The sequence below is a fragment of the Arachis duranensis genome, chromosome 3, assembly GCF_000817695.3.
Source record: "Arachis duranensis cultivar V14167 chromosome 3, aradu.V14167.gnm2.J7QH, whole genome shotgun sequence".
NCBI lineage: Eukaryota > Viridiplantae > Streptophyta > Magnoliopsida > Fabales > Fabaceae > Arachis > Arachis duranensis.
In genome coordinates this window covers 8,316,544-8,333,999 of record NC_029774.3, presented here as the reverse complement: position 1 = coordinate 8,333,999, position 17,456 = coordinate 8,316,544, and the positions used below count along the sequence as shown (strand labels likewise).

The 17,456-nt window shown below is 33.5% G+C and overlaps 4 protein-coding genes across 4 annotated transcripts; 2 read left to right on the top strand and 2 right to left on the bottom strand.

The window, feature by feature from the left end:
* Positions 1 to 3,794: 3,794 nt before the first annotated feature.
* LOC107477350 (uncharacterized) lies at positions 3,795 to 7,774 on the top strand. The gene is given in 9 exon segments (XM_016097346.3): positions 3,795 to 4,022; positions 4,024 to 4,219; positions 4,335 to 4,430; positions 4,595 to 4,705; positions 4,795 to 5,104; positions 5,207 to 5,297; positions 6,139 to 6,466; positions 6,646 to 6,794; positions 6,987 to 7,774. Coding segments are annotated over 9 exon segments (1,887 nt in total). The 5' UTR covers positions 3,795 to 3,930; the 3' UTR covers positions 7,501 to 7,774.
* A 354-nt stretch (positions 7,775 to 8,128) lies between these two features.
* On the bottom strand, positions 8,129 to 9,784 carry LOC107477349 (NADH dehydrogenase [ubiquinone] iron-sulfur protein 6, mitochondrial). Its single transcript, XM_016097344.3, has 4 exons — positions 9,528 to 9,784; positions 8,691 to 8,744; positions 8,612 to 8,642; positions 8,129 to 8,479 (listed from the first exon to the last, which is right to left on the bottom strand). Exons 1-4 carry the CDS (start codon positions 9,648 to 9,650, stop codon positions 8,370 to 8,372), a joined length of 318 nt encoding a protein of 105 aa, XP_015952830.1. The 5' UTR covers positions 9,651 to 9,784; the 3' UTR covers positions 8,129 to 8,369.
* Positions 9,785 to 10,652: 868 nt separating this feature from the next.
* LOC107477346 (protein HIGH ARSENIC CONTENT 1, mitochondrial) lies at positions 10,653 to 11,958 on the top strand. Its single transcript, XM_016097340.3, has 6 exons — positions 10,653 to 10,791; positions 10,890 to 10,970; positions 11,051 to 11,124; positions 11,230 to 11,300; positions 11,396 to 11,449; positions 11,588 to 11,958. The coding sequence occupies exons 1-6, from the start codon at positions 10,775 to 10,777 to the stop codon at positions 11,708 to 11,710; spliced, it is 420 nt and encodes a 139-aa protein (XP_015952826.1). The 5' UTR covers positions 10,653 to 10,774; the 3' UTR covers positions 11,711 to 11,958.
* A 129-nt stretch (positions 11,959 to 12,087) lies between these two features.
* On the bottom strand, positions 12,088 to 15,642 carry LOC107477348 (transcription factor-like protein DPB). Its single transcript, XM_016097341.3, has 10 exons — positions 15,474 to 15,642; positions 14,808 to 15,067; positions 14,406 to 14,485; positions 14,171 to 14,214; positions 13,762 to 13,824; positions 13,519 to 13,665; positions 13,294 to 13,366; positions 13,173 to 13,258; positions 12,860 to 12,930; positions 12,088 to 12,763 (listed from the first exon to the last, which is right to left on the bottom strand). The coding sequence occupies exons 2-10, from the start codon at positions 15,023 to 15,025 to the stop codon at positions 12,532 to 12,534; spliced, it is 1,014 nt and encodes a 337-aa protein (XP_015952827.1). The 5' UTR covers positions 15,026 to 15,067; positions 15,474 to 15,642; the 3' UTR covers positions 12,088 to 12,531.
* Between the last annotated feature and the right edge of the window lie 1,814 nt (positions 15,643 to 17,456).

The following is a 17,456-nucleotide window of genomic DNA, read 5'->3' as shown; positions in this document are numbered from 1 at the left end:
TGATTATAATATTTTTCTTGTTAAGTGGACATGTACTTTTTGAGGCTTTAATATTTGGGTGAAAATCTTAAGTACTCTATATTTGAGGATTGTACCTCCACATGAATGTCAGCAAGGCTACGTTTGTTTTTAAAAACAAAACATGACAAGACATTGAGAATATGATATAACAAGATATTAATAGACAGAGATATAAAATTGTGTTTTTATATTTTGTTTGGTGATAAATTAGAACAAATTATGAAAATTTAATTTATTCTCATTTTTTTCATTCAAAAAATTTGAGATGAAAAATATAATAATAAAAAAATATAATTATGAAAAATTAACAAAAATAATGAAAAAAAGAATGAAAAATAAGTTGTGACTCTTGTTAGTGTTCCTGTGTAGGGGTGTTCAAATTCAAACCGATCCAAATTAAACCGTTCATTCAATCCAATTCGAACCGAAAATCGATTAAAACCGCACTAATTCAGATTTGATTGGATTCTATTTTTTGTAAACCGCTGGATCGGATCGGATTTCGGATCTACTTTTCATAACCGATCCAAACCAATCCAAACCGCACAATGTGTTATAATATTATTATTTTATTATTATATTTACAATTATACTTATAACATGTTCAATTATTTATACATTTTTATATCTTTTTAATAGGAAAAAGATTGGTAACCAAAAAATTTCAACCATAATTAGTCAAAACTTTCTATAATATACTTTATTTACATCATTTAATAACAATTTTATTTTTTAGCCCACTCTCTTATTATTCTACTTATCATTCCACTTATCATATTCTTATCAACTCCACTTATTAATAAGATTAATTATAATATCATATCTCTTATTATTAGGCATTCTTGTAATCAATACTTAATATTTCCTTTTATAATTTGATTTTTATATTTGAGAATAAAATAAAAATGATTATATGATATTAATTGTCCTAAGACACACGTAATAGCATATATAGTTCCTCTGATATGTTCATATAAAGATTAATAATAATAATTAATAACGGTTATGATTTATCATTGTAATTGATTCTTACTTTATTCTTTTGCCTAATTGAAATATGATAATATCACATCAATTCAATAATTGTAATTAATTATTATCATATATGCTTTTTTATTTTATTATTATTATCATTATCATTTTTTACTGTAATTAATTTTCTTTTATTTTAAGCCATTTATCATCATTCAATAGAGAGATACAAAATCTGTTACTCTAATATGATTTTGTTTCCGTTAATTCAATTATTTTCATTCAAAATTCACAACTCTAATATCATTGCGAGCACAATTAGAATAGGTCAAGGAATTTAATAAGAAATCATCTTTATCATTACAAATAGTATGTCATTTGAATTCGACTTTAATACGGTACCTATGGTAGAAAGTGTTGAAGAATTTGAACAACAGATGGACTCACCCGACGAGGTTATTGCCAGTCAATCAATTTTCGAGAATATAAAAAACTACACTAGTTTTGATGAGGTATGATAAAAACTGTTTTAACTTTTTTTGTGTGTTTTTATGTGCATTTATAATTATATTGTACTAACTAAGTTCATACACATAACATTCATACGTTTATATACATAACATCCATAATTACATACAATTAACATCTATAAATTAAATTCATGTTTATTAGATATTACATCCATACACATATAATTTTCTAGTTATTGCATAAGTAACTATAAAATTAACACAGATATTTTTAAATTTTATCATAATTGAATTTAAAAAAAATATCAAATTCTTAAATTAATTTATTTAATTGATAAATTTACTCATAATATCCATAGATTCATACACATAACATCCGTTATTTCATGTTAATAACATCCATAATTTGTACTCATAATATTCATAATTTCATACCTATATGATGTCTATAATTAATAAATTTTTATAATTAATATTATCAAATTTTAAAATATACGTCTTATTGTATTTTTCAAATTATCTCATATGTGTACTAATAGGTCATGATTTTAATTATTTTAATATTTTTATTTAATATTCATATGTATGTTTATTTATTGATTTTAATATGATGAGTTAATAATTATTATTTTTAAAAATTTATTTTTTAATTTTTATTTATATTTTATGTTTTATTTTTTAATAGTCTATATGTAAAATATAAGTTGTTAAAAATTTTTAATTTAATTTTCATAATTTTTGCAAAGAATTATTGTATTATAATGGATAATAATGTGATTGAGAGATATTAGAGATTTGATTTGAGAGAAACTGAAATGATTTTGGAAAAAACATTAATAACTCCAAACAGCAAAATAGTAGGTGATAAGGAGGATAAGTGATAAGAAAGTGTATATCACTTACTTATCAAGAGAATGTGAATTTTTATGTGACATTTCTATGTTGTAATTATTTTTTGGTTACCTAGCATCACCCTTTTAATATATTGTTGAGACTTGTTATGTCATTGTTGATTATTTAAAATTTAATGTTTGAGACTTGTTATATGTATTTAATTTTTTAATTTATAAAACCGCAAATCCAATCCAATCCAAACCGCTTGAAATTGGATCAGATCAGATCGGATTTTTTTTAGCATACAATCCAAACCGCACCACGAACACCCCTATCCCTTTGTCCTTTATGTCAGGATGGATATAAAATACACTAATTTAGTGTCTCTGGACATATTGTCTCTGTCCATGTCTCCTTTCCCAAATATGCTTTTGTATTTCTGTATCCACGTGTCAGTGTCCTGTAAACAAACGCAGCAGCCCAATAGAACACTTAAAAGCAAGAAACAAAATGAACAATAAAAGAAGTGATTATAAGAACTATTTCTCCATGGCCAAGTGTGGTAGAACATGTCAACTTAGATTCAAAAGTGATTATGATTCGCAAATTTTCATTCATTTCCACATGAAAAATGAAAAAAGAGGTTAAAATTTTAATTAAGTAATTATTTGTGAGATCACAAGAGAAATAAAGTCTTAAAATTAGAATATTTTTAAAGGGAGATTCAATAATTTCGAAATTCAAATAATTTTTTACATAAAAATGTATTAGTAAGATTCTTTTAGTCTTCTATTGATGTGTGATACTCTATTCCAATTTAGTATAACGATTTTGTATGAGATGATAAATATAATTTATTTTTATAAAAGACATTTGTGAAATATTTATTTTTAATATACTTAGTTATTTTTTCAATAAAAGTTCTCTGACCATTTTCAAAATTGTTACAATAAATCAAAATACAAAGCATTACATATTAGAAAAAATCGTCTTACCAACATATTTTTATATTCAAAGAACGTTTTTCACTTCAGCATCATCAAATCTTTTTTTTAATATATGAAAGAGGGAAGCAGTGATTACTTAATTTGGTAAAAAAAAAAACCATTTATTTGTCTAACTATATGGCCTTATAATTATGTAAAATAATACATGTATAATAAAGGAAGCCATAATTAAGATTGTAAGCAAGTCTCACAACTATAGAGGTGATTTTATTTGTGACTAATTAAAATTTTCTTTTTTGTGTGAGTTCAAAAATAACAATTTTTTTTGTAGAATTTTACAATAAATGAATTCAACCAAAATTAACAGTTTAATAGATTTTAAATGTTAGTTGGTGAATTTTTTTTTTTCTTTTGTCAATTAGGTCTTGTAACATGTTTAAGGTTTGTTAAGCCGTGGCCGGGTCGGATCCCCAAATCCAAACCGAATCCTTACCCGCCACTCCGTGTTTGCTGTGCAAGAAAAGCAAAAACTCGGAAACCCTACCAAAACCCCTGAAATGAAAAACCGAAAGCTCTCTTCTTTTTTCATTCCCATGGAAGCTAACACTTAAAAACCTCATCTTTTTGTGTTAAACCTTCTTCCCCCTTTTTGCTTTTCATTCTCATTTTCCGAATTATCGAACAAAATGGCGAAAACAACCTATGCGGCGGGTTTGTTGTCAGCCATAGCAGCCGCAGCTGGTTTCTCTCAAAACCACACTGCTTCTTATGCTGATGGCCTTCACCAACCTTCCCCAACAACCGCCACAACCGCCTCCTCCTTCCGATGGAAAATCGCCGCCGGAGGCGCCGCCGCCGCAGCCTAAGGTTCGAAATGACCATCCTAGGACCACTTCTGCTGGGTTTGATCCTGAGGCTCTGGAGAGAGGTGTCAAGGCACTCAAGGAGATTTCCTCATCTCCCCATGGCAAAAAGGTTCGGACTTTGCACTGGGGGTGTTTGTTATAATGCCCTTTTTTTTAATTTTAATCTGGCTTTTATGTAGTTGTTTATGTAATTGATATGTTGTGTTTTTTGTCTTTAAAAAAAGGTTTTTGATGTTATAAAAAAACAAGAGGAGACAAAGCAAGCTGAATTGGCTGCAAAGGTGGCAGAGTTTAAGGAAATGAAAGCACAACACGAAATTGTAAGTTGATCATCGTGACGTGTTCTAGTTTACTTTATTTTAATTGGAATGATTAATGTTTAGGTATAGTAAACTGAAGCTGTCTGTGATAGTTGAATATTCATGTTTAATCTTTTGCTTTGTCCTTTGTTTTGTGTGTATTTTGTTATTTGCTTGTATCGCAGGAGAGACAAAGGATTATATATGATGAACAAAAAAAGCTATCCCAGCATCAAGCACAAACTAAATCCCAGATTGCTAAATATGAGGATGAATTGGCAAGGAAGAGGATGCAGGTATTAAACCTTCTGAAATTCGGGGAATTTATATGTGTTTATTTTATGTGGTGATGCAGTGTTTCTCATTATTTTATTGTTATTGTCAGGCAGAAAATGAGTACCAGAGAGCTAGGAATCAAGAGTTAGTAAAAATGCAAGAAGAATCATCAATCAGACAGGAGCAAGCTCGACGTGCAACAGAAGAACAGATTCAAGCACAACGGAGGCAAACTGAAAGAGAGAAGGCTGAGATCGAACGTGAAACAATCAGAGTAAGGGCTATGGCAGAAGCGGAAGGAAGAGCACATGAAGCAAAGCTAGCTGAAGAGGTCAACAGGCGAATGCTAGTAGATCGTGCTAATGCAGAGCGAGAAAAATGGGTCGCTGCCATCAATACTACTTTTGAACATATTGGAGGTACATTTCCCCCAGATGCATGAATGTCTCTGTGCATTTGTGGTTTTAGATTTATAGACTACTTATAACCCTGAACATGAACACTTGATATATCTTCCGCAGGGGGATTGAAAGCCATTCTAACAGATCAAAACAAGTTGGTTGTAGCAGTTGGTGGAGTGACTGCCCTGGCAGCTGGGGTCTACACAACGAGGTATAGATCATTCAGCAAACTTGGAATGTGCAATTAATTCCTCATAAATTTAATGATCCCTTTTAGGATTTCTTAGAAGCTTACAGTTGGCATGGCATGCATTGCACGTCTGTTTCCATCTGCTCAATTAGTAAAATTTCTTTACCATGCTCCTTTGTTTTATTCTTTTTCTAAAACTCAACCTAAACTGGTCAATCTGTCTCACCGAATGGTTGACTGATGGATTTTGGCCTTGGTTTCATGATGCCAATTGTCAGTTACCACTTATCAATATATTAGCTAAGAACGAAAAAACTCCCAAATATTATTATTTTACTGATGAAAGATGAATCTTTTTCTCTGCTTCAATGTTGTAAGGCCAAAACTTGACATGTGAAGCATAGGTACTATGGTATGTATTTCAGCTAAAGGTTTTCCTCTGTGGATGCATTTGGTACTATACCGTTTCTGTGTGTAGTTGCAGATATTTTTACCTTCATCAGGAAGTTTGAAGTTTGACTTGGGAGCTTTAGAAACATGTTTAAATATCTCTTTATATTAGATATAATACTCACACAAATGCAGAAATACTTAGAGCTGGTGTAGGTCTTAAATTAATACCTTTGTGATATTGCACAGCCTTCACTTTTAGATATCATCAACCTTAAGTACTTCTGTTTTTATTTTTTATTTTTTTTTCCCACTTTCCACATCAATGGATTCCTTCTTTCTCATAGTAACTTGTAACGTACTGTCATCTGCATGCTAGGTCTTAGTAATATTCATAATGACTTAAGATATGATTTTTTAAGTTGCTGTCACTGAAGTAATGGCTTGTGCTGGTCATTCTTGTTCAATACAGGGAAGGTGCACGGGTTATTTGGGGATATGTGGATAGAATTTTGGGACAACCATCATTGATCCGAGAGTCATCCAGAGGGAAATACCCTTGGTCTGGTGTGTTTTCCCGGGCCATGAGCTCCCTGTCTCGTCGTAGTGATGCAACTTCGAAAAATGGAAATGGTTTTGGTGATGTAATTTTGCATCCTTCACTTCAAAAACGGATTGAGCAGCTGTCATCTGCAACGGCAAATACAAAAGCACATCAAGCACCATTCAGAAACATGCTTTTCTATGGCCCTCCAGGAACTGGGAAGACAATGGCTGCTAGAGAATTGGCTCGTAAATCTGTATGATATTTTACTCGTAACTATATTTGTCATCCTATTGAAGTGTTAAATATCATCTACTTTTCTCATCCATAGGTCACAAGAAATAAGTTGACTTTCTGTGCTCATTATTTTATCCCCTGGAATTCTTTCCTTTTGAATTAATTGTGGTTTTCTGTTTCTCTTTCAATTTTATGTAGGGGTTAGATTATGCATTGATGACTGGAGGAGATGTTGCTCCACTGGGATCACAGGCTGTAACAAAAATACACCAGTTGTTTGATTGGGCTAAGAAATCAAAAAAGGGTTTATTGCTTTTCATTGATGAAGCCGATGCATTTCTGTGCGAGTAAGCAATGCTGCTTCCAACTTCAATTAATTATTTTTCCTAATGTCTATAGCCACATAAATGTGTCCAGTTTGCAAGAGAATACTGTTTTTGTCTTTCTTTTTTTAAGTGAGCAGAAGATTTGGTAGAGGGAGATTATTAGTTATTATCATTGTTTTCCTGACAATTGTTTGCACTCAATCAACTTTGCAGGCGGAACAAGACCTATATGAGTGAAGCACAAAGAAGTGCACTAAATGCTCTTCTCTTCCGAACTGGTGACCAGTCTAAAGACATAGTCCTTGCACTTGCCACAAATCGACCAGGTGATCTTGATTCAGCTGTGGCAGATCGAATTGATGAGGTCTTGGAATTCCCCTTACCTGGGGAAGGAGAGCGCTTTAAACTTCTTAAGCTCTATTTGGACAAGTACATAGCCCAAGCCGGATCGAGGAAGTCGGGTTCAATTCAAAGCTTGTTCAAAGGAAACCCGCAAAAGATAGAAATTAAAGGATTGACTGATGATATCATAAAGGAAGCGGCAGCTAAAACCGAAGGATTTTCTGGAAGGGAGATAGCAAAACTGATGGCAAGTGTTCAAGCTGCTGTATATGGGAGCGAGAACTGTGTGCTTGACCCAAGCCTGTTCCGCGAAGTGGTAGATTACAAAGTTGCAGAGCATCAACAGAGAAGAAAGTTGGCAGGTGCTGATAAAGCTAGTGCTTGAGAGGATGTTCATTATCTTAGATTGTGCCATGAAGCCTTCTATTGTTGGTGTAAGCCTTAGTTTGTATGCAAATTTTAGCTCACATAAAGGGGGTTGACCCGCCATTTTATTCATTGATTATCCCCAACGACAAGAGGGAGATTTTGGAATTTGAGTGTAGTCGAGTTTAATTTTACCGACTGATAATTATCCTTAATAGTTCGTATCCAACTTTAACTACCGATATTGTTCTCTCCTGGTCCTGGCTATGGATAATAAATGGAGGTTGCAGACAGCCCTTGATGCTTGAGTTTTATTTCTTGAAAATATTATGACTTGCCATTTACATAGTGATCACACTATTTGCATACATTTGGGGATGAAGGATCAACAAACTAATCCATATTTGCATAATAAAATTTTCAAGACTTATATCATCCGAGTTACAAATTCAATAGTGGAATTTTGCATTTTTTGTTTGTTCATATAATTTATAAGGTAATAAATTCAGAACTATTCTGATCGAGACCTAATTCTTTCATATTACTACAGTTATGTGAATAATGGCATGAAGATCTCTTACAAACTTTTTTAACCCACCATAGGAGCTTTTCCCAACCTAGGAATCACAAGATGAAAAATTGATCACTGAATGAAAATGTACGTCCATTCTTAAGCAAATTAAATAGCTCTGCAAATCACAAAGTGACAGCATCCCATCACTACTAGCAGATAGTGACATGAACAACCTTGTATTTTTTTTATTTAACATATTGTAACAAAGAAGTATCCTTGTAGCATTTAGTCGGGAAACATTTTACCAGCATAAAAAATATTGTTCAGCAGCAACCACCAAAATACAGACCAGAATACTTGTAGACAGCATTTTCCTAATGATGATGATCCTGATAATAACGTAGGCCACAATATTTGCAAATAGCTGGCTCGTCCTTATCAAGGCATATGTACTCAATTGGGTGCCCAAGTGCAGGATTAGTATCTAATACAACATACAGCAACACCCAAATTAGTTCTTAATAAAGATGTTAAAAGTAAAACTTTAAAGTTTATATATCTTTCTATAAATCTTTTGCAAGTTGGACGGGATAACTAAATTTTGCAAAAATTGTACCTCCTTCACAAGCAACTATCCTATCTTCAACCTTGATAAAAATTGTACTTCCTTCACAATCAACTATCCTATCTTCAACCTTAATAGAAGGAACTTTATTAATCTGCTCCAAAAGAGATTTCTTGCTTGTATCCTATTACAGAAGAAACAAGCATAAGTTTAACAAACGGCCTTCTATATGAATGAGTTAAGATTCTAGCACAGGAAGGAGTGAAGGACCAACTCATTCAAGTTAAACTTAAAACACAATAAGTTAAAGCTGCTGAAAAGACAATGTGACCTGTTTACTAAGAAAGTAATTCAGATTTTCCAATATTCAAATTGCAAACTCTTCCACATATAATCTAGAAATCCTGTAACATAGCAAAATTTTGAACCAGTGACTTACTAATTTATTTTTCACGTTCTCCCCCTATATGCAAACATCTAGATATAGACATATAGTATCGCATACATACTGTGTAATTCATCGAAACTTTTGCTTCACCTCTTCTATTATAGAATTAGGTTTAACAATGTACAGATTCCAAAATAAACAGCAGTTTATATTACAAATACATTTATCAACGAGATTTTCATTTCTAGCAATGGAAGTGGAAGGAAAAAAAATAAGTGTTCTCTTTTACCACGATCTTCCACACACTTTGAAACAACACTCTCATCTATCATTATGTCTACAGAGTAATCCAAGAAATAGAAACCACAATTTGGAAGATCATTTTACGAAATTGCAATTTGAATCCAATAACTGGAACTAAATTCCTATTCAGAAATAGCTAACAAACGAATACAAGTGAATAACCTAATTAGATTCCAAAACCAGGAACAACCTAAAAATGATTATTCTTATTCCAATTAAATGGAAACGTAACATTTTGGATCTCGCGAACAATGGCGTTAAGACGGAAACAGTTACCTGCATCCACTTGGCGGTGTGCTCACTGATTTGAGTGCTCACAAGGCTCAACCTCCTCGTGCTCGTCGCCGACAACGCGAGCTTCGACGATTTCATGAGGCCTCTCAACAAACTCGACGCCATTTCACAAACCCTAAATTGAATCAAATATCAGAAAAATGCGATTGAAAATTGAGGATTTTGATTCAGCTTCAGCAAGATGAATCAAAGTGGGGGTATTCGCAGCTTGTCGAATTGAAGAAACCCACACCCCGTACCTCACAAAACGATGGCCGTTGCAGAAAGTTCTCTAATTGGGCCTCGTCTAACCATCGAATGGGCCGGCCCATATTTTATTGGTCCATAAACTGTTAAGATCCACCAAAGATGATGATAGCATGATACCCATTACATTTGAAAACCAGAAAAGAAAATGAAAACCCATTACAATTGACAAAAATTCTGTAAAAGTGAAATTTATCAACATAACTAACCAACTTGGATTGTTTGACTGATCAATTCATGCATAATTAATCAAGTGTCAATAATGCGAATCTTACCCAGCCAGAGGCCCTCTTTGGAGGATTCTGTGGCAAACTTTAAAACTACATATTAATTGTGTCACTTATCAAAGTACCTACAAACAATAAATATCTCATTTTTGTATTACCAAAAATATATCTCATCTTTGTAATTTCTTTATTTGCAAATTTAGTTTTATACAATATTTAAATTTTATATAAAAAAATAGTAGCTGTAAATTTGTTTTTATTGGTCTGAATTGTAGATATTTTTGAAATACGAATAAATGCAGAAAGTATTTCTCCATGAAGAGTGAGTATCATGTGAAGTTAAGCTGTCCTTGCCTTGTTCAGTTCGAGCATCATGAGTTTTATAAGATCGATGGCTAATAATCCAATTGATGCCTTATGTGCATTATAAAAGTTAAAACATTTTGGTCAACTATTACTTTCCTTCAACTAGGGACTAAATAATTAGAAATTTATGATAGAAAGTATAATTTTATGTTTATATACACATCATACATATTACATAAGCCGCAATGAATTACTATTTCTCCAAAAAATATTTGCTTACTTGGATCACAAGCTAATAGTTATGTCAACGTATAATTGCAATAATATATATGGATCAGAGGGTCAACGTTAAAGGCACCATAAGCCTAAGCCTTTGCATCCAAAGCTATTCTTCATCTGCACTGCATTGCAAACTTTACAAAGTGCCAAGCTTTGTAGAGGAAGAAAGGAATGGAAGACCACAAGGAGTAAGAGTTCTGAATGGATTCCTCTAACGTGACCTTGCTTTCAATAATTCTAAGCCTGTTTAGTTGCACTCATTTTTCTGATTGATCTCCTTTTGCAGGCATCAAAATTTTGTAACCATCGACGTGCATGCTGCCAAAGATATGCTTAACTTGGATGGTTACCACTATCTGGATGTGAGGTAAAATTTTTACTTCTGAATTTTGGGTTTCTGGAGGAAACAATGAGGAAACTGAATTGCTTAATCTTGCCCTTGAACAGAACTGTTGAGGAATTCAACAAGAGCCATGTTGAGAATGCACAAAATGTTCCGTACATGTTCCTTACAGAACAAGGTATGTCATGTGAATGATATGTTAATAGGTTATCTTTTTATTCTTGTTCTGAAGAGGCTGCTACTGGGTTATTCTCTGTCCACTGTCCTGTATGGAAATAAACAGGAAGGGTGCAAAACCCTGATTTTATTGACCAGGTTGAAGCAATATACAAGAAGGATGATCACTTAATTGTGGTAAGAGATTAATAAGTTTGAGTTCTCTCTAAAATATAAACATTTAACGATATCCTAGAGATGCTGATGGATAAAAATAAAAATAAAAAAATCAGGCTTGCAATAGCGGAGGAAGAGCATCCCGAGCCTGCGTTGACCTGCTTGATCATGTAAGTCAACTAATCTTAAGGTCTCAATCTTGATTCATGTCAATATGTGCAATTTGGATAAGAATTGGTACAAGGGATTGTGGGAAATAGAATCTCGTTATGGCCATCGATTAATGATTACACATAAATAAAACACAGGGATATAAGCATGTTGTTAACATGGGAGGAGGCTACTCGGCTTGGGTGGATGCTGGTTTTGCCGTGGACAAGCCACCAGAAGAGCTCAAAACCAGTTGCAAGTTCCGTCCTAAGCAATCTTGATTCGAATTTTATGAACGCAAGCACAATGTTATTGATTTTATTATTTTAATGAGGAAGATATTGCTGCTGCTTGTTTTGTATGAATAAACGTAAATTGTACTTGTGAGTTGTGAGGGAGCTGGTTCTGTATTCTCTTTCCAGTTGCTATCCCAAAGTCTTCTTACATTGCTTGTGACAAATGACTTGGTAACATCAATGGTTCAAGTTGTGGTTTATTAATAGAAATATGAGGAAATAGTTTGTATAAAGGGGCGTATTTCCACGTCTTTAACTTAGTTTTGAGCTTTAAAACTGCATGCGGTCGTGTAGTTGTAGAAAAGTTGAACTGGGATGCTACATGACCAAACTAAAGAAGAACAATATTCTAGACAGAAACATCATAAGAAATAAACCAATTATTCAGTTCCAAGAGAATGCTGTGTATAAAGCATCTCTTTCAAACTGCAACTGTTATCTCTATCTAGTAAATGCTACAAGGCAAGGAAGGCATGCAAGAGACCAAGCACTGGCCCAAACACCACCAAGTATTAGACATAGACTAGAAAACTTTACACTATGGATAGCTGAATACCGAAATTAGTTGTATGCTGATTCCATTCCATGATCTATCATCTATGGACTACTAAACATACAGAAATTATGGAAGGTAACCAAAGAATTTGCAAGTGTCTAACCCTAACAATAAAGAAGCATACAGGTTGATCTTAACCTACAGAATGACTTGGCTGTACTACTGACTATCTATCCTATTGATTTCCGGCAAATTTTACAAATATACAAACATGCTTAAATGAGGCAACATGAGAAGATAAAATTGCTTATTAAGGCTCATTCTTAACTCTTGCCTTCAATATCCCAGGGAGTGGAGGTGATGTGGGAGGCCTAGCTGGAAGATTCGTAACTGAAGGAGGAACTTGTGACTGATTCAAGCCTGACATGCTAGAACCTTCACCTCCATCGGCAAGATTGTGTGTCGTATTATCACTCTGTGGTCTCCCACAGAACTTCATTGCCTTTAGCACATAGTTGTCATCATGCAGCTCAAAAGGAGTACTGCAGAGAGAGAGAGAGAGTGTGTGTTATGCATGAATTGAAAAGTTGGGACAAGAAAACATCAAAATGAGATACATGCAGTTGAAGCTTTCTTACCTATTGAAATCAAAATGCACAAGCTGCATATCTTCTGATATTTCCACTTCAACAGTTGCATGAGGACGTGTCTACAGTTTTAAAAAAAAAAGTCAGATGTATGAAATCTACCAAAACTCAATAAAAGGGTCACAACACTGAGAGATCTCATATATTTCATATAGTTTCAAAATCAGCCGATTGCTACATGCCAGTTAGGGATTTAACAACAACAAAATATAGAATAAGAATGACTATACAGATGAAGATCCAAGGGGAAAAAATGACATGTTCTAATGAACAAAAAACAAGAGACAGTGGGATGCGGGTATACCTGTACCAGAATAAAAGGTAAAGATACACCACTGGGAGGGTTTTCTGAGCTATATAATTGCTCATTTTGAGAGAGAGAGAGAGAGAGAGAGAGAGAGAGAGAGAGAGAGAGAGAGATGGACTTACTTGCTCCTCCAGCTCATGCAAATATGCTGTTTTCTTCTCAATTTTACTCCTGAGCACAAGACGTTCTGACTGTTGAACAATTAATACCAAGGTATTAATGTGTTATAAACTTATAAAGATTCTTCATTGTATTTTTTGGATAAGCTCAAATCATCATTGTAGAGAAAACATAGCATAACTACTTGGATGAAAATAGCAAAAACTTGAGGCTGTCTGCAAACCTTTAGTTCTTCAATATCGTTCACACTAGTACGAGGAAGACCCTTCCATTGTATTTCCTTTTTATCCTTTGAAATAATATCCATTGCCATGAGAACGTTCAGAGCATCATAGACCCTTCTACGGATATTTTTCTCATAATATTGTTGCTGATAAAAGTTCAGCCCAAGAAACATAAGTTACTTATCTTAAACATTCAATCTGTGAAAAAGAATATAAAACAGAAAATTGTTTATATGAGAAACCTGATCAGGAGACAAATCACTGTTGCCTGGATCAGCAAATTCAGCCACAAGTTCATCTGCTACCTGTAATGTAACCACAATCACATTAAAGTGAAATAGCAAACTAAAAATTATGAATAATATCTAGAAAATAAATTTGAGGACAGAGAGAGAGCATGAAACAATCAAAGACATCATAATAAAAATTTTGTGAGAGGTCAATCAATTTCATGAACAACTTTGCCCCGAAAAATAAAATGCATGTACCTTGACATAATAATAAAGAAATCAATTGGAAGTACAAATGAGTTGTAAATAAACATTATTCAGGTGCATATATATAAATACACACACACATACATACAAACATAAACTGAAGCTAAAGAGTAATTCAAAAGTAGCAAAAGCTGACTTCAGGTAACCACCTAACCTCATTGTAAGTTGTTCTTCCCTTGCTTTCTACCTTCTCACAAACTGAAGACAAAACCAGAAAGAAAATTATCATGATGTCCAACTACAAGTTGTAAGAATCTAAATATCAGTGCTATAAAATTTCAGTTTTAGTGTCTCAATTACTGCATATGAACTCACAACTTTGCTAGGTTATTGTTAATTGGAATCAATTTGTTAAAGAACAAATCAATCAAAGAGGATAGATGAAAAACCTTTCATACTAAATTGACGGAGCCCTCTTCCACTTTTATCAGGTCCAACTGCCCGTTGACCTCTCTTTTTCTTCTTGCTACTGTGTGATATAATCAATTAAAGGAACAAAGAATTTAAATTAGTAGCAAAATCAGAGGCAGATGATTGCGACTTACATGTAATAGTACACAGCCAAATTCATGCTCATTCCAAAACTTTTCCATTTCCTTTCTTGATAAACTCATTAAGAGGAAGCCTTTAGTATAAAATATATGCAGATCAATTAAACAAAAACTGACCAACAATTCCTCCATAAAAGCAAAAATAGAATAAACATAAAATCCACAGGTCAAAGCTGAATTGCACTCTCAATCTTATGAACAATAGATTTACTAAAACTCAAGAGAATACAGGGGACTCACCCAACTGGCCCCTGCGATCCAGCATCATCGCCTTGTATGTCAAGATGGTCTAATTTGAGACAGGTGCTATCACCAGCTGGCGTTGCCAACCCAGCACTCTTACTAGTCGACCCCGATTGTCCTGAACCCGTGGTTCCACAGCCTGGCAGCTCCTCCTCCTCCTCTTCCTCCTCCTCCTCCTGTCCCTCCTCACCCGATTTACGGGGTCGCATTCCCATCTCTGCAAGTCACTCACCTATAGACTTTGCCAATTCAAAAACCTACGAATAGAAGAAACAAAAGGGACTTCAATTGAACAGGAATATTCTCCGTTTCAAGCCTATACCAGGAAGATTCCCTATTCCATACTAACTAAAATGACCACAAGATAACAAAATCTTCAAATCGCAACGATGAACCAGACAAACTCACAAGAACCTCTCAGATGCAGTTCAAGTACAAACTACAAAGTAATCAAATAAATGATATCCAAATTAACCAACATAAAAACACGCAAAATGGAGCAGAATCTCTAACCCTTCATCCGAGGGAAGAATGAGAATAAGTATTCAGAAAACGGTCGAATAAAAAAGGGGGGAAATGGCACCTACGGGCTAGGGCACGCAAAAACGAAGAAAAGTTGCAAATATTGAAGGGAAAGGAGTAGTAGGAGGGAAGGTAGCGTACCAAGGTGGTTGTGGGCGGCGGAGGTGGCGAAGCAGACGGCGAAGAGAAGTGAACAGATCTGAATGAGGGAGAGGGAGTTGGGTTTGTTGAACGTAGCTGAGCACTGAAAAAGTGATGATGCGGTTTCGCTCCAAAATTGATTTTTTAACTGCTGTGTCACTATTATGTGTATGCCTTCTTCAGCGCAACCGAATAAGCGCCTTTACCTTCAAATTTTGAGAATTTAGAATTTAGGATATATATATATATAATTTAAATTTAAAAAATTAGTTGATGTTAACTAAAAAAAGTTAGTTTCTTAGTTGAACTCTAAAAAAAGGTAATTTTAAAAAATTAGTTTATATTAGTTGAAAAATATTGGCTCTTTAGTTGATTTTCTTTTACTATAATACTCATTAAGACAAAAAAAATACTTTGAAAATGTATATATTTATATTTTAATGAATTAAATAAGAAACTGAATAATATCTCTCTTTTTTAATTTTATAAAAAAAAATTATAATCATGCAAAGATACAATATAAAAAAATAATATATGGAATAACATTATGGAAAATAGAAATAGCATTATCATTTTTCTTGAATAAATTTCAAGAAAAAAATAGTTCTACAGACGATAACATTACACTTAACATTTTTTATGATAAAGTCATATAATTATGTATAACAAAATAATCAGCTTCCAAAATAATTAAACATTTCACAACATTATAACTAAACATATTATAATGGAATAACTAAGTTTTGTACCATATACCAAACTCTTTGCCGGTAATTTAAATACTCTTTATTGAATCTAAAAAAAAAGAATGACTTAGCAAAGTCTTGAACGAGAGCCAAATAGATTAATACTTGTGTGAAGAACAAAAGAAGCTACAATTTTGGGTAGAATATTAACTAAAAATTACTAAACTTATTATTTTTTATTTAATATAATTTATAATAAATAAATATTAAATAAAATAAGTTAGGATTGTTTATTTTTTGTCTTACTAACAATGTATTTTTTTTTTTGGAAGGGTTTGTTACCGTGAATGTATACTATTCACACTACAACAATTCCGACATTTTGTGGTGGTTTTGGGGCAAATTTTGTGGCGGTTTTTAACCACCAGGAAACATATTTTGGCGATTGAACCAAATGTTGAGAGATGGGCTGCAAATAAACGATTAGCGGCGGTTTTAACTAACCGCTGGAATAACCGCCATGTAATAAAAATGGTTTTGCGACGGTTAAATGAAAGGGAATTGAGTTCGTCAACCGCCGCTAAATGCTGGAAAAAAAAAACTACGATATGCTTATTTTGCGGCGGTTAGAAACCGTCGCCAAATTCAGTATTTCCATTAAAATTCTAGCTTTTTATATCATTTTATCTTTTTTAAATTAGTATGTTTATTCAACTTTACTTTATTAATTACCGATTAATTTAAAGAACCTCCAACCAAATAACATAACAAACCAAATTATATATATTCAAACATATCTTATATAAAGAGATTGCCATAAGTGCATGATTCAATATAAAGTAAAATTTCATAATTTGAAGAAAATAAACATAAAGCACTAAACCAATATAGATTCAATAGTGTCTAATAACATTGATTGAAAAGGATTAATTTTGCGGGGGTCATGGTTGCCAGATGAAGATGGCTTTGCGCGCGACGAGGTCACTGTACTGCCCAAATCATCCAGCGCTGCAGCAACGTCAGCTGGTAAATTGCCTCCTTGCCGTTGGATTATATATCCCAAAACCTTCCCCATCGACTGTCTCTTTGCCTGCTCTTCTTCTATCTTAGCAGTTAATTCTGTAATCCTCCTCTCATACTCTTCATTTTGCTCACGAGAACCCAACGGTTGTCCAGCAGTATTACCAAATACTTGGGTGGGACACGGTCCAGCACTTAAGGCATGAATTCGTCCTGGGTGCTCTTTTCAAAGAACTTGTGCTAGCGAATCATTTTGTGAAATGTGCTTTGAGGATTC